Source organism: Scophthalmus maximus, chromosome 11 (assembly GCF_022379125.1).
Source record: "Scophthalmus maximus strain ysfricsl-2021 chromosome 11, ASM2237912v1, whole genome shotgun sequence".
Classification (NCBI taxonomy): domain Eukaryota; kingdom Metazoa; phylum Chordata; class Actinopteri; order Pleuronectiformes; family Scophthalmidae; genus Scophthalmus; species Scophthalmus maximus.
The window spans coordinates 13,209,047-13,225,000 of record NC_061525.1 but is presented as its reverse complement, the minus strand read 5'-3'; the positions used below and the strand labels follow the sequence as shown (position 1 = coordinate 13,225,000).

Sequence of the window (15,954 nt, the reverse complement as noted above, 5' to 3'; positions counted from 1 at the left end):
ACGAGAGGGCGGGTCTTGGAGGCGTTATATGTGCAGATGGAGTTTGACTAATCCCACCCACTCCGCCTCCCCAGCAGCGGAGGGCCGGACAGTTGTGAAACCAGTGCCTTTCATTTGATTTTTTTTTTTTTTAAATATAGTCTATGCATCTACAGCATACTGGAGATATGATAAGCTTAAGAGCAATCCCAATGAAACAAAAAATAAAGTGTAATATTTATTTTTATTTTTTACTTTTAATGAATTGATCTACAGCACAACCAACTGTTTTCTAGGGCAAACTGAGTGTGAAGCTGTCTGAGTTCAGTGCTTTTGAGCCTGTGCCAGCAAGTCCAGACTTGCCCCAGTCAGAAGGGGGCAACGCAGATGACCATTTTGAACACGACGACACATAAAGGTACTGAAATTTCAAACCCAGTCAGCCCACCTGACCTACCTCAGCTCGTAGCCAGCTGAGAAGAAGGGGCCGCTGAAGGAGCAGCCAGTGGCCACAGCAGAGAGGGCAAGGCCTCAAATCACAACTGAGTCGAGAGATGTAAGTCAAGGAGTTGGAATTAAATTAAACTTTCCCTCTGATTGGGTCGTTTTTCTTTTCAAACTGTCCAGTGGCCAAGGATGTCAGACACATTCAACAGTCGAAAGTGGGAAGGAATGTGATGTATTGACTTTTGTCGCCCCCTTGTGGTGAAGAGTAAGAGCAAAGAATAGAACAGATGCCTGAATTACTAACAGGGCAAGTGGAGCTGATGATGAAGGATCTATTTATTCATACTTATGTCACTCTTGGTCCTTCATAGTCCCCAGAAGCTTCATGTGTAAATGCACTTTAGCCATCTTAACTTTGAATCAGTGCGTACCCACACAGGTAAAATCACAATTGACCCTCATATGTTATGCTCAAAAATAACTTTTTCCTTGCTCCATAGAGAGTGATCCCATCAAGACCTGAACACTATTCAGGTACCAAGATGGTATTTTGCCATTTGTGAAATAAAAAAGAAATAAAAAAGAAACACTGATCCAGCCGCACAGTCTGGCTAATAACATGATATCCCCATAGCTAAAGATTCAAATTAATCTGAACCCTCAACCTTATCTTTGGGGAATACAAGATAATCCAATTTTGGCATTTATTTGCATGATGAGGGGATTTCAAAATCGATACAGTAATCCCAGCTAATCAGATGAAGATAAGACAGAGTCCTTAATTTGTGTGTCGTTTCAGTCCAGTCGCTCACACACTCAGCAAGCACTTTATTAGGAACACTATGCTGGTAATGGGCAGGGACATCCTCAGTTCATCAGTACAAGGATTAAACAAACATTCCTCTGACATTCTGCTCCACGTTCACAAGATTGCATCGGATTATCACTGCAGATTTGTCAGCTGCTAATCTCCTGTTCTACCACATCACAAAGGTGTTCTACTGGCTCCAGGTCTGCTGACTGGGGAGGCCACTGACAGAGGTTCACTGTCATGTTCATGACAACAGGTTTGTGACAACCTTTATCATTGCGACATGGTTCATTATCATGCGGGAGGTAGCCATTAGAAGATGGTTAATTGTCTCCATAAAGGGATACACATGATCAGCAGCAACACTCAGACAGGCTGTTACAAAAGTGCGCCAAAAAATCATTCCTCGCATCATCACACCACCAGCAGCCTGGATGGTTGACATAAGACAGGTGGCATCTGTGGATTTGTGCCGTTGACGCCAGGTTCTGACGCCATCATCTGCTGCCACAGCAGAAACCCAGATCCATCGGACCAGGCTACGTTTTTTTCCAGACTTTCATCTGTCCAGTGTCCGGGATCCTTTGCCAACGGCAGCCTCAGATTTCTGTTCTTGGTTGACAGGAGCGGAACCCGATGTGGTCTTCTGCGATTGTAGCTCTTCCACCTCAAGGTTCGACGTGTTGAAATATTTTTTCTGTTCACCACAGATTTAAAGAGCGGTTATCTGAGTTACTGTAGCCAGCCTTTCAGTCTGCTCCAACCAGACTGTTTGTTTTCCCCCGACCTCCCTCATCAATGAGGTGTTTCTGTCCACAGAACTGCAGCTCGCTGGATGATTTCTGAGTACAAAAATCTGTTTTGTGTGAAATTCACAGGAAATCTGCAGTTTCTGAAACACTCAGACCAGCCTGTCTGACACCTCTAATCCCAAAGCCACAGTCAGAGTCACTGAAGTCACGTTTTCCTCCTTCTGATGTTTGATGTGAACATTGACTGAAGCTCCTGTCTTGTATCTGCATGATTTCACACGTTGCACTGCTGCCACAAGTGCAGCTGTGTTCCGGTGCTTCTATCCATCTAAAAATCAATTCACACTACGCTTGTTTTAGCTTTTCAGAGTGTTTATTTTTCCAAGATTAAAACTCTAGTTATTTTAAAGAATACAAAATAATCGGTGTATAGCTGTAATGTACGCAATGACTTCGATCTTGATTGATTTCAAATTCTGTCCTCCTGTTTTTTATTTGCATTCACACAGCAACTATAAAAACCGAAGCACGTGGCAATTTAGATTTCGTGAGACAGTTCTACTAAAGTGATTAGTTTGACTTAGTTTTAACAGTTTTGTTTGAATATAATTTCACAACATAGATCTCAGGGAATTAATGTTTTCTATGAGGCAAGCAGTGTGGACAGATATGGCATTTTAATCTCATTCCTATCTCCAATCCCTTTGTTGAAGTTCCTTTTCCAAGACAGACAAAGACAAAAAAAATTGTATTAGTACAAAAATCTGCTCCAGGAGGCCGGTGTGCGTGTGGCTACTGTAGGTCCAATAACAAGCAGCACATAATGTCACATGGTAGGATGTCAGCGATCATGTCTGCTAACAGAACCAGGCTTTCACTGCAGGACAAGGGTAAATGAATAAGGCATATGAAGAGACACATTTTGGTGAGGGCTCTAAAAGCAATCGCTAAAGGGAAAATGTGTATCATGAATCATTTCACTGAACCTAAAATCAATCTACTTACAATTCTGTAGAAGATACCTTGTCATGATGCACATGTACTGTCACACAAGTGTTGAACACGTACAATCTCAGGAAGTCAGTGTTTAGGTAAATACGAGGAGTGGTTTGTTGTGGGAGGGAGAGTTGCTGTAAGCGCTTGTCAGCAGCTGTACTGAAGTACTGTGAATCTGACCATGCACTAAAACCTGCAGTAAGAAAGGCACCTGCTGTATTTCACTTCCACATCCCTTCACGAGTTTCCTCCGAGCCTGGACATAAACACGCCAAGAGCTCACAGACCATATCTATCTGAAAGTTATTTTTTAAAATCCTTCCATCTGTTGAGCAACAGCGACATTTATGATGCAGCTCCAGTTTTGAAGTCACTTAACTTCAACCACTTGTCTTCTTCCATTCATGTCAATGAATGAGGGAAAGCAGCATATTCAGTGTCAATGAAAGCAATGAAGAAATGTGAGAAAACACTACTAGAAATAAAAGGAAGAATGATCACATGAATGACAGTGAATGTCTCCGCGTGGATGAGAAGGAACTGAAAAAATTTGGAAAATAAAGAAGAAATGCAACTTTAATTGCTTGTAGGTAATACTTCAGCAAGCGGTATGTCAGGAATTACACGCACACAAACACACTCATACTGTACTTGCATACACACAGATACACTTTCATGAGAATGGATTTGCATTCGGAAAAAGTACATGTGCTGACACATGCTTTCTTATTTGCCAGTTTTATGCTGCCATGAATAATGAGATGTGTTTTTTTTTTTTGTCCTGTCGTTTAAATCACCTTAAAAACTGACGTCAGTGTGGGAACTTTCCATCTCTGGTCTTAGTACCTCATTTGGACTAAAGCTCAATCCAAGACACTTCTTAGTCATTTTTACATTTTAAAAACAATGAGTATTTCCACGGGTCTTCACACAGGACAAGCTGTATTTCCATCTCTGACGTCAGCAGCGAAAGTCTCATCCAGGACTTGTACACCTTGATTTCACCTTGATTAATTTAAACCCAACCCCCAACCTCTAACCCCATAACTAAGATACAGTTAGAGTATAAAGTACCATGCTCATCGTCGTCTGTTTAAGTAACACCCCTTCCCTTCCCCAGTCTCTGAAGCTCTGAGCACAGACTGCTGGGTAAGACATCTGAGTGACAGTCTGTAACTCTGGGAGCTTGTCTGTAAGTTCGTGTTCGTCTGTGTTTACTGGATATTGGGTTTGGCGCCACCAGGAGTTGGGTCAGGGGGAGGGCCGCCGCCCTGGGCAAGTCTTTTAAAGCTGTGGACGAGAAATAGAAACAATTAGTGCTGATGCAAATCAACAAATGTACTGTAGGGTTTGTTAAAATACCCACATCGTGTCTTGGAGCTCTTAAGTCACGTTAACGTGCCACCAGATAGTAGACGAGTTACGAATTAGGGATCAAGAAACATCAGGGTATTTGGAGTTGCTAGCCTTTGGCAATTTTAAATCATCTAAATGAGATAGTTTTGCTGTGTTATTTCAAATCATTTTCAGTGAACCCTTATAAAAACAAACAACAAACACAATTTCGGTGAAATTATTATTATTAACTATAGTCAGAGACGTTGTCTCTGTCAGAAATTCATCAGGATGTTAGGAAAACTCTCACACAACTCTCTCAGTTAGATCATCCCTACAAAAGATCAAGAACCTCCACAGATGCTTATTGATCTTTCTTGATGAGATTAAAACCTCATATCTACAGGTTATGTCAAGTTAAGTATTATCACTAATATTTCAGACAGAAATCATTCCACATGACATATCTCTACCTGTTTCCAGACCTTTGGATCGTTTGATTGCTTTATTGATTGATACTTTGGCAGCTTCTGGAAATACTTCACACAAGTAGGAACGTGATATCTAGCAAATACAAGTGTGGGTATTCAGACAGATCCTTAGTGTCAGTTGAGGGCACGGTGCCTCAGTGTAAAAACTGTGCTGATGACACCATGGTGCCAGAAGATGGAGCCATACTCACATGTCCTTAATGTTGTCAATGTTGGCCTGGATTTTTGCAAAGAACCCGTCCACTTGCGCCTGTCACATAACACAAATTGCCAAAAATATATGTTTAAGAATATAAAAATGAAGGAGCTGTTTAAGTAATAGTAAAAAGAAGGAATTGACAGAGTTATTACCTGGCGATGTCTGTAGAAAAGTGGCAGAGAAAAGACAGCGATCACACCTAGAAATGAAAGAAGACAGACATAAGTAGAGTATGGTTAAAAGTGTGTCTACAGTAGGTGAATAGATTCCAGATTTCCAGCAGTCAGCAGGCATGGGTTTCTTACTGATGATGAACAGAGTAAGGCCATTGCACAGGTCCCCCAGGTACGTCACAAGGTACATTAGGACCAGGAGCTAAGACCAACAGAAACAGAGAAACAGCTGCAGAGAGTTAGTTGAACTCTCAAAGACAAAGAAAAGCCTCTAGCACCGCTCCATGTGGTTTTCATCGCACTCTTTTAGGAAGCAGTTAATAATGCGGCAGTGTATTTCTATCAAGCACTCAATAAAATGATCCACGTTGACATCATTTTCTTTTTGATAAAGGGAAGTTGCTCAAAATACATAACTCCAAATATAGGTTTATATCTTTCCTGTGTTGCCCTAATATGGGACACCCCTGAGACGCGGGTTCATCCCAGGCGTTTCTGTGCGCAGCGTCCCGTGTGTCGTGTCACATTCCAGCCAGGTCAGGGTTGAGACTGGGTGGTCCTGAGATTCAGGGGCTCGATTACCTCACAGCGACTCACCGTTTACTGTAAAAGTTGCGTTGAGTGTGTCTGGTCACAAACTGCTGCTGTTCATCACTGAAATGTTGTAAATATATTTGGGATGAACTAAAACTGATTCCTAAGCTGATATATATGATGTGAAGTAATTTATATGGACATTTGAGCTGATATTGATACATACATTTAGCATTTTAAGTCAAATAATTTTTCACATTTCAAATTGATTAAAAAGTAAAGAATTTCGTCACATTTAGTATTTAGTACTTTAGTCATTTTGCCATTTATTAAGATTTTTTTTCTCGATTTTACAGGTTGTTTTGGCCACAAGCGGATCGCCATAGTTCAAATATATACATTTTTCGGGATTAAGTGTATTTCAACATGTGGACACGAGGACCCAGGTATCAAACTTCCAATGCTACGAATAATTGTGGCCTCTTTATCACCTGAACTACAGCCTCCATCTACTGCTTTTGAAAAAAAATCATTATTTGACAACTACCGTCCTTTATGAATCAGGTTTCAGAGATATAACATGCAAGGATTGTCTAAAAGCTGCAACAAAATAGCATAGATGAGAAGAGTGAATGATGTAAGTGACGATTCAAATTAATTAGAAAGAATTTTTTCATTAATTGTTTAATTTCCACATAATCACCCAATATATGTCATTGGGACTGACTGTTACTCTCAGTGATTATTTAGGAGCTGAGTCTTCAGCTCTGAGGTAGTATACTGAAGGAGACGGTTGGCATGGTGATGCTTTCAGCTCCAGTGCTGGAGAGAGCTGGGATGATGGAGGGAGATGATGACTAATGACCGAGCGAAATGAAAGAAAGTAGTGATGGACTGATGGGCTTATGAGGGGCAGAGGTTCTGGACAGAGGGAAGTAAATCTTTGAGAGCAAAGTAAATAAGCGACACACACTCACATTCAGACAAACGCACACAAAATTAAGTTAAAGTTTTCTTTTTTTCTCACCTTGAGGGAGTCAAACACGTTTCCTACAAAAAAGAGTCTCTTCAGCGTGTCGACAGCGGACAGACCCATGACGATGGCTTTCTGCATATAGAGTTCAGCCTGTTCTCCACTGAAACTGATGTCCAGGTCCAAATATGACCTGCGGGACAAAGAGATGACAAACAGAAGACATGAGAGGTAGAAAGGTTTGGAAGGAAACCGAAAGGAGTAAACAGAAACCGAAACATTTGTTCTTCTGCCTCTGTGTCGAATGGATTTCACATTCTCCCCTCAGCCATTCGTCCTTTTCTGTTTCACAAATAATGATGTCCGACGGTGATTCATGTTCTTTGGCTGCAATCCTTCAAACCCACAGATAAATCCCCTCCTATCACACCCTTCAGTCTCCAAAGGTCAGAGGGTCGAAGCTTTTCATTTTGCTGGGTCACCACCAGCTTAATATAGTCAGTATGTTTCTTATTACTCGTTGCGTTATGCTAAGAGAAACTCCCCACCAATTATTAACCAAAATTGGAGCTACTGTATATTTGATTGCTGGATTTAAGTACAATAAAGAATAATAACTTTATTTACATAGCACTTTTCAAAGCAGAGTTACACAGTGCGGCACATTCATAAAAACAGAACATAAAATATGCTGGGGGAAGAAGGCAAGTGGCAATTTGCAAGGCAAGTACACCACATACAAATATGTTTGTAGCAACAGTAAAATCAGTAAAACTAGGCTAAAAGCACCAGAGTCAAGAATTAAAAGCAGCTTTATATTTCAGGGATGATCTCCTCAGGCAGGTCATTCCAAAGTCTGAGGGCTCTAACAGCAAATGCACAGTCACCAAGAATATGTGCATTATAAAATTAAGCAAATCTGCTTTAACACACAAAGAAAATAGAGTTGGACAGAAAAGGCTTTTGGCTGAATGAACTCAGGCGCTTGTTTTGGGAAAAAAAACATTGATGTGCTGTGACTTAATGGGGGAACTCCAGCTGCATGTGTTATGTCCTCTTTCTCCTCCCTTTTCTTGACCAATTTCCCTTCTTTCTTTCTTTTTTTTAGAAAAGCTAGAACATGAAATAAAATGAAGAGAGAGAGAGAGAGAGAGGGAGGGAGAGAGAGAGAGGTGTCCCCTTTCCTACATGAAATAAAAACAAAGCATCTTACTTGAAGGGGTGCTTTCCATCGCCCCAGTTGAGGATGTAGAGGAGTTGGTAGTAGATGCGCACTGAGATGGTGAAACACATGACAGCCAGGGAGACTGTGGAGACGACGGTGATGATGCTGAGCTGGAACAGGGACAGCAGGCCCACCACCAGCCCCGTTAGCACCATGCCTGTTCGCTCTGTGTCCTTCCAGTAGATCAGGTCCATCACTGGAAGACAAGGAGGGTAAGTGGAGGAAGGAAGGTGTAAAAGAAACGATAAGACACGGGGAATTTGAATACCTGAATGTTAGGGCGAGTGACTGAACCGGGCTAGAGACAACATACTGACTGAATTATTTACATACTGTCTGCACTGAATCAGAATCTGAGTCACCAAAGAAGTAAACATCATAGACAAGCTGATTTCTCAGATTTAAGCAGTAGATTTTGTTGCTGTATACATCTGACAGCATTGTGAATTTCTGCAAACGTCCTGGTCGTTGAAGGACCAGCTGCAGCAACATCATCAGCCTCCTCAGCTTCTGGCCTACCACAATGTTTTTTTTCCATTATAACGGACGGAAGAGTGGCAGCAAGGCCTGGTGGTATAGGAAGCGGAAGGGAAGCAAGAGAAGTAGTAGGGCCTGACATGATTGACGGAGGGATTTCCAGTCTCCAGCATGAGAACACACAGAGCAGCTATGAGGACACGTCAGGCTCCGGCCCGGGCTAAATTTAGCCCACGGATGAAAGAGGCAAGCAAGCAGTGGAGGATAATTTAGACGAAGGCTTTCACAGCACCTGCTGACAGACATCAGACCTTCAGCAGCCCCTTTTCCACACCCTGTTGGTTCCCCTCTTTGTCACCCAGCAACTGCTGCCATGGAGATCGAGGCGTCCATCCAGTTGTGCTTTCCTGGAGCGTTTGGATTCAGTATATACTGTAGAATGTAAATGTATCTTTCTTGAATTAAAAAAAAATGACATTTGAAAAAAACAACAACTTATGAATAACCATGTTGCATGACAAAATGTGGACAAAACAGATCAAATTATAGGAAACTGCCTGTACAGTAGTCAAACCAGTGTCTCTGTGTTGTATTGTGATGCACAGACAAGCTGACTTTGTGCTTTTTCGACATTCTTTGAAATGTTAAACTTCAGCCTTCATATTAAGGGAAATAGGGAAAATATAGTAGGCTATAGTGCACTGGCAGCAGTGCACACAATTTTTACCCATAATGCCCCTGGAGCAAATGTGTTTGTTTATGCGCCTGGCATTCTGGGAAAGGAGACTAAACTGATAAAAATAATCAAAGGACATTTTAGGATAATGTCTATGTTGAAGAGATGTACAAACTACTACATTCAGAGCACAGGCCGCATTCCACTGTGTTATTCCTTTGACTTAGTTGTATATTGTATAAAATGAGAAGTGCATGAAGAAATCAATAATCCGATCAAGCAATGCACTAACTAACCAGTCAGTTGACTAATAACATGATAAATTCCACTTTCACTCGATGACATTTATTTAAACATCAACCTCATCTCATTCAGCCCGGGTCATGTCAGCTCATTGGACTGCAGTCAGAAATGTCAGAGAACCCCACTGGCCCAAATTATTACGCACGACAACAACAATCTAACAGCATTCCACAACATGACACTTCAGCTGGTGCAAACTTAAATCAAGGCAACTGATACGGGGACTGTAGCTGACTGAAGCTGCCGTCTCCAGAGACTCTGCTTGTAAAAATGCTCAGAGAGAAGTGAGCAATCCGCTCAGTCGCCTCACAGCCTGCTCTTCTTCCCACTACAAAGTCACAAAGCTAAAGAGTCCATTACTAAAGACTACAAGTGGTTTCCACCCCTTCACACTTAAATCTGTGGCTTTCCTCTTCCTTCTCTCTTCTCACACTACAGCTCTTTGCATTAGCCGACTGTCAGCAGATAACTGAACATCATCTACGTATGTGTTCACTTCCTCTCTCAAGTTATCCTCTTTCCACCTCAAGCCTAATGTCTCACCTTTACTGGCCATTTTGATTGCTGCTCCGGTGTTTCCCCCTCGCGCCCTCTGTCCCTCTCTCTGTCCTGCTGAGCTCCCCTCGTCCCTCTGAGCTGTTTTTGGCCACCCCCTGCTCACTCAGCAGTCCAAGGCCCTGGCAGCCCAAAAATAATCTTGTTTGCAGCAACGCCCACCACTCTTTAAGACTCCCAAGAGTTTCACACATAAAGAGATGATTCACAACAAACGCACACGAATCTCATAACCGCTCGATCGTCGTCCTAAAAGCACAATTTCACTCGAAAGCCAAATGAATTTATGGGACACCTTTGAAGTCATATAGAGTTTTGTCCCTATTTATGTCTCAACTGAAAACGGAAACAAGAGAACCAGGATTTATTTTCTGTACAGTCACCAAGACAAACCTTTTGGTGACATCAGTGGCGACACAAATAGATGAGTGATAGAAATCTTTGCATCAATGGGATTTTTCTAAGTCACAATTTCTCACAAAGAGTAGATGCTACTGAAAATAAAGCTTATTTCATTTTTTAAAAAGTCCAAAGACAAGGTCTGCAAACTTGGCTACAAAGTACTGTAATAGTGTGAAAACAGACATAATTGTAATTTCATCCATTTGAGTTGCTGCAAAAACTGGAGATGTTTGAAGTGATTCAGATGCTAATAAAGACATGGTTCTTTTTATCTGCACATTTGGACAAAACTAACTTGACCTGATTACCTAGACAATAGGACAGTAGTTAGTAGTTTCATGCTGGATCGGATGGATTTAGGTTGTAACATAAAAGTTTATCAGGTAGGATTTGGTGTCATTTAAAAAGTTTTGGTATTAGTGCAAAAAAAAAGAGCACAAGTTTCCATACAAATAGCAAAAATATACTTTTCAATGCCTTACATGACATTTATTTTTATTTAACAAGAGCCGTGGCCGTTCAAGAACTTTACAGAGGCAATATACCTTCTAGAAGTGGCACAATTTTAATTTAAAATCAAAGAACAATTGTGAATCTCACCAAACAATGAAAGACAGATTTTCAATAACAGAATTAAACCAGGATGCTCCAACAGACACGTGTGCTATCTATTCATGACTCCCTAAACTCTGTCATCAGCCTAACCACACATTCATCAACCGGTGGGGGTTCACCCCCCCCCCCCCCACACACACACACACACACATCAACTAAAAAAAGACTGAGCTCCACTCTGACTGACAGTCCACTTAAAGTGCCATCAAGCGGAAAGACAGGGTTTTATCTCTGTTTAACTCCCTCTTACAGTGCCAACCAAGCCCCCCAAACCTGCATACAAACAAACTACACGCAAACACACATACGTGGCATTGAAAGGAAGCACACACACAGACACTGCCAGGGATGCTCTCCCCACAATTATGCCATCATTCTTGAAATCCAGAGAGGTTACTATGGAGACAAAATGGACAGCCAGGACTTCCGGGTTGGGTGTGGGGGTGAGGGGTATCTTTGTCGGCCTGCTCTTGAAGGTCCTACCTGAAATCTGGTATATTCTTTATTCAAAGTATTGATCAATGAGCCCGAGAGAGTGGATCTCACTTGGCAACAAGCCAAAGACAGAGATGAGGGCTGAGGTAGAAGGACAGAGGAGAGATGCAGGATCAGGAAATGTAAAGATAATAGGAGGAGTCTCGTACCTGCTATGTGGGTGCATACTGTGGGGTCCTCTGATAGGTCAAGTGCTGAAAACCAGTGATCGCTGACCAGCTGTTCCTGAGAGTTTAGACCAATGGTGGCAGGTGACAAAGACGCTGGGCCCCGCGGTCGGACAGATGTGAGCAGCTTGACTGAGATGGTTTCTCTAATGACGGGAGACTCCAGCTCGGGGGTCGGTGAGGCTGCCGCTGCTGGGAAACAGAAGGTGATGTCACTATCACGATGACATCACCGCAGACTTCTTGTACATTCTAAGCTTGAGCTAACACAAATGACAAAATATTTCAAATTAGATATTAAATCAGAAATATATGGACTGAAAAAAAGTTTTTAGTGGTTTCAGATTAGAGGGGATTAAACATGTTTATGTCAGTATTTCTGCTTACATATTTAAAGTTTCTACTTTTGGAATAAAATCATTGGTCCAAACAGGTTCTCTCGCCCTGAAAAAAGCTAATAATAAATGGGTTGGATTCGTCATTATTCTCACGATACAGCTGAAAACACACCTTGCATTAGCTATTTCATTTACGTATAATATTTTCACATCTAAATAAATCAGTAGTGTAGACAAAAAGGTGGGTGAAAATGATTTTGTTACATCTGTTATCCAACTGTATCTCATCAGATTACTATTTTGTAATTCATTTCCTGTGCACCTGTGTCTGGTTTTCTGTTACTTTACGTTTCCTGTGTTTCCTCTGTGATTGTGTGCACTTAATGTGTCTCGCCTGTGTCTCATTACCTCTGCCCTCTTGTGTATATACAGCAGTCTTTGTGCCTCCCTTTATTCTTGTTGGTTCTTCTGTTGAGTCATGCTCAGTATGTGTCAGCTCAGTGCTTTGTGTCCATGTTTCTGTGTTTGAGTTTTGTTTATTTTCTCCTTTCTTCCTTTTTTCCCCTAAACTGCATTGGAAATGGAAAATATCAACAATCTGATGAAAAGACACCTAAATACGAATCACTCTAGGTGCTTTGCCAAATACAGGCCCACAGATATTTGTTATCAGTTACTCATTATGATTTGATTTGTCATAATTTTGGTCTCACATCACATAAAGTCTGGCTCAAGCACTGGTCATCATAAGTCAGACTATAATATAACCATCTCTTGGCATACGTTGGTCATGGTGGCTGACAGGGAGGAGGAATTAGGAAGAATTACCAGTCTCAAGAAGAGGGGAAAACACTGGCACATTATTTGGCGAATCATCAGTTGAGTCGGGAAGCATCCCCTGAAAATATGCTGAACCCGACCAGATGCCTGTCAGACTCAAAGGGTAACTACTGGGAAAAGTAATGAACTTCAAGGGGAGAACTATAAATCTTCCACCGTACCATACAGCCCACTTGGAGGTATGTATCCCTTGTAGAGAAGCTAAGGGAATAATACAAAAAAATGTCTCCCTGGTTCTCTCACCCTCAAGTAGCTGTGCGGGTCTCTGCTGCTGAGAAGAATGGGACGGAGAATGAGGCTGGACAATCTGGGTCATCCTGCCTTCAGTCTCCTCTCTTTGGATTCCTGCGTCTCTCCCCTGAGTTTCTGGATCCACATTTTGGGGAGAGGGCTGAATTGAAATAGTCTCAGTTTGACTGTCCTGCTCTGTTTCCCTCCTTCCGACTAAAGACGCTGTCCTCGCCTCCACCATCTCCTCCTCCCTCGTGTCGGATGCTTCATCGTCCTCTCGACTGAGGAAGGGTTGAGGGTCCCAGTCGACATCAGGGGAGTCCAACAGGGTTTCCAAGGTGTCCGTGCGGATCAGAGGAGTGCGACTTCCCCGAGAGCCAGCCCTGCGCCGGTCACGGAGATGTCGTGAGGCTCCCACCGCCTCGGCCTCAGCGATGGCAAAGTAAGAGAAAGTCAGCTCGGCGGAGTTCTGACGCGGCGTGCCCCAGATGGACGGGGATGACAACAGTCCCTCATCATCATCTGGATCTCCGTCTTCACCCTCCTCATCCTCAGACCACTCCCTGGCTGTTTGCAGCTCATAAATCTCCGACTCCTCGTTCCCACCTGAATGGACACAAAAACAAGACACTTGGTCAATCTTATGCAGACAAAGAGATAGAGACAGACACAGAGATTAGGGTAAACATAGACAATTGTACACAGTCTGAGTAGAGAAGCAATTCACAACAGTTAGCAGTTCATTCAATTATAGAGACTGATGCCAACACCATTTGTATTAGTTGTGCAAAGAGTGTGGTTTTGCTTTTAAGAAATAAATATGTCAGATGAAAGCACCTAAGTGTATCATTTCATGTCTGGGCATTGAAATGTGTGTGACATCTTAAGATGAAACCTTGTTTGATACGTGCGTAAACAATATCTGCTTCTTCTCTAACCTGTGGATCTTCATGGTATCAGAGGAGCAACATGACAGGGGTGTGTGGATGGAATTATTTCAAAGACATTTCCAAATCAAAGATGTGTCAGCAGGCAGGAACCTCTTGCAGTGTGAGGAATCTCTTGTATTTGAAGTGTTGTGTGTTGTGAGTGTTACTGTAAGGGTCTGTTTATACCATCGGTGCACGGGGGCGTTGAGTCTGGAGTGGACGCCACAGAGCCATATTCCTCTGGAAGAAAACAGTGAATACATTTTATATAAATCTGCTTGTAAACATGCTGTAGCCCCCCCCCCCCCCCAATAGTCAGAAACATAAATGTGTTGTTGTTGTAAACTAATTTCCTCCAGCATCTCACATTCATCTTAACAGTGTGCCTCTCAAAACATTCAAAGAATGTGTGGGTGTTGAATAAGGTAAAAAATAAAATAATCCACAACAAACAATGCAGCACCTTGGTATGAGTCATTTCAAAATAGATCTGCTTTATGTGATTGAATAAGTCCAAAGCCAGACCAAAACCCAATTGACAAATCTTACACCTCAATACAAAATAACCTTGTAACATACTGTATGTTAGTGAATCTCCTGACAGAGGTAAACCAGCAGCAGTAAAGGCCTTCACTTCATTAGACAACCAAAAGACATTAGCTAATAGATCAACCCCGGAAGATATTCTTTACTGAATGAATTACGAACACATGCAGATACTCATTCCAATGTAGAGAATATCAGGTGAACATTGAGAGAAAATTTTAAAATTAAAGATAAGCATGAAAGCACAACAGAAGCTTTTGGGTTGAAAGAACTTGCGTCCTTGAAATGCCATGCTTGCAAAACCTTCTCGTACACATCCACACAAACATCCACACGTCACTGAGACACAATGAACAGATCCGCTCCTGCACCGCATCCATCCATTCGGCCATGTGTTAATTAGCAGGAGGGAGGAATGGAGGGAGGCAGGAAGGGGGGGGGGGGGGGGGGGGGGGGGGGGGGAAGCTAACACACACGGTTCTCACAGCAGTTAGCAAGAAAAGATGAGGAGCTGGAATATGCATGTCAATGGTATGGTGAGATAAACAGATGCAGACCTCCCGCACAGATATATCACAGTAGGAAACAGCAGGCAACAGCAAAAATAGCAGACTCACGGCAGTGGGAGAATCCTAAAACCTGGCCCATACTCCATCAAGGCATCGCTGGGCCCATCCAGTCTGGATGTAGCCCCCCTCCTCCTCGGGCTGCCGGCAATCACACCCTGTAGATGCACTCCCTCCCTTTCACTCCTCCTCCCACTCCCTCCGTTCCTTGGTCATATGTTCAGCGGCTTCCTCCCTCTCCTGCCCTTCGCTCTGTCACTCAGCAGCCCCGCCCTGACTCACTCGAGCATCCTCCCCCTCCCCTCCTCCCCCCTCCTTCTCCTCAGCTCCTCTTGCATCGTTATGGCTGCAGCGGCAGTAGTGTACGCTACAGCAAAAGGGAGAGAAACATGAGTGTGTGTCTGAGCCTGATGTCGTCATCCCCCATTTATGCTGAATCTTTGTCTGTGTATCCCTCATGTGATTTCATCTCTGGATCCTATAGGCACAGCCTGTCAGAGGAGAAGCAGTGAAACATCATTAATAATGTATAACGTGAGTATATAGGGGGGGGAAAAGCATTTGAGTCGGGTCCATCCCTCACTAGCATGGGCTGTTTGTCGCCTTTACTGTCTTTTCACATATAAGAAATGTTAGGAATAATATATTTTTATAATTTATATAATAATACATCACATATTAAAATATATAACATTTATCATTAAATTAATGATAAAAGCTGGAGGCCAAATAATGGGCAAAAGCTTTTTTAATAATAGGAAGAGAGGCCTGTGCAATAGTGAAACATAGGGGGCAGCAGTGTTCTACTTGGCCTCTGCCATCCAGTCAGGTTGCCGTTTACATCCATGTATATACAGTATATATATAACATATATAATGAAGACTTTTATTATGGGAAT

At 42.4% G+C, this 15,954-nt stretch overlaps 2 protein-coding genes across 3 annotated transcripts in view; both read right to left on the bottom strand.

Moving 5' to 3' along the window:
• The window catches only part of rhoub (ras homolog family member Ub), a 6,226-nt gene extending 6,217 nt beyond the window's left edge, over positions 1 to 9 (bottom strand). Inside the window, exon 1 of the mRNA XM_035623747.2 lies at positions 1 to 9. This exon is cut by the window's left edge and continues 409 nt beyond it. The gene's annotated coding sequence lies outside the window, so the exon portion shown is untranslated.
• Positions 10 to 3,543: 3,534 nt separating this feature from the next.
• Positions 3,544 to 15,264, bottom strand: rtn2a (reticulon 2a). 2 transcript variants are annotated; one of them, XM_035623740.2, is made up of 10 exons: positions 15,107 to 15,264; positions 14,130 to 14,183; positions 13,027 to 13,620; positions 11,588 to 11,797; positions 7,904 to 8,111; positions 6,745 to 6,883; positions 5,316 to 5,385; positions 5,163 to 5,209; positions 5,003 to 5,061; positions 3,544 to 4,275 (listed from the first exon to the last, which is right to left on the bottom strand). In XM_035623740.2, exons 1-10 carry the CDS (start codon positions 15,135 to 15,137, stop codon positions 4,200 to 4,202), a joined length of 1,488 nt encoding a protein of 495 aa, XP_035479633.1. In that variant the 5' UTR covers positions 15,138 to 15,264; the 3' UTR covers positions 3,544 to 4,199. The 2 variants fall into 2 exon arrangements, with proteins under 2 accessions (XP_035479633.1, XP_035479636.1); XM_035623743.2 differs by lacking the exons at positions 11,588 to 11,797; positions 13,027 to 13,620; positions 14,130 to 14,183; positions 15,107 to 15,264 and adding an exon at positions 9,915 to 10,065.
• Between the last annotated feature and the right edge of the window lie 690 nt (positions 15,265 to 15,954).

Coding starts and splice junctions, on each gene's coding strand:
- rtn2a (XM_035623740.2), bottom strand. CDS start 15,137: ATGGGCCAGGTTTTAGGATTCTCCCACTGCC. Junction 5,210..5,315: donor CCTTACTCTGTTCATCATCA/GTAAGAAACCCA, acceptor TTTCATTTCTAG/GTGTGATCGCTGTCTTTTCT. Junction 4,276..5,002: donor ATTGACAACATTAAGGACAT/GTGAGTATGGCT, acceptor TCTCGTCCACAG/CTTTAAAAGACTTGCCCAGG.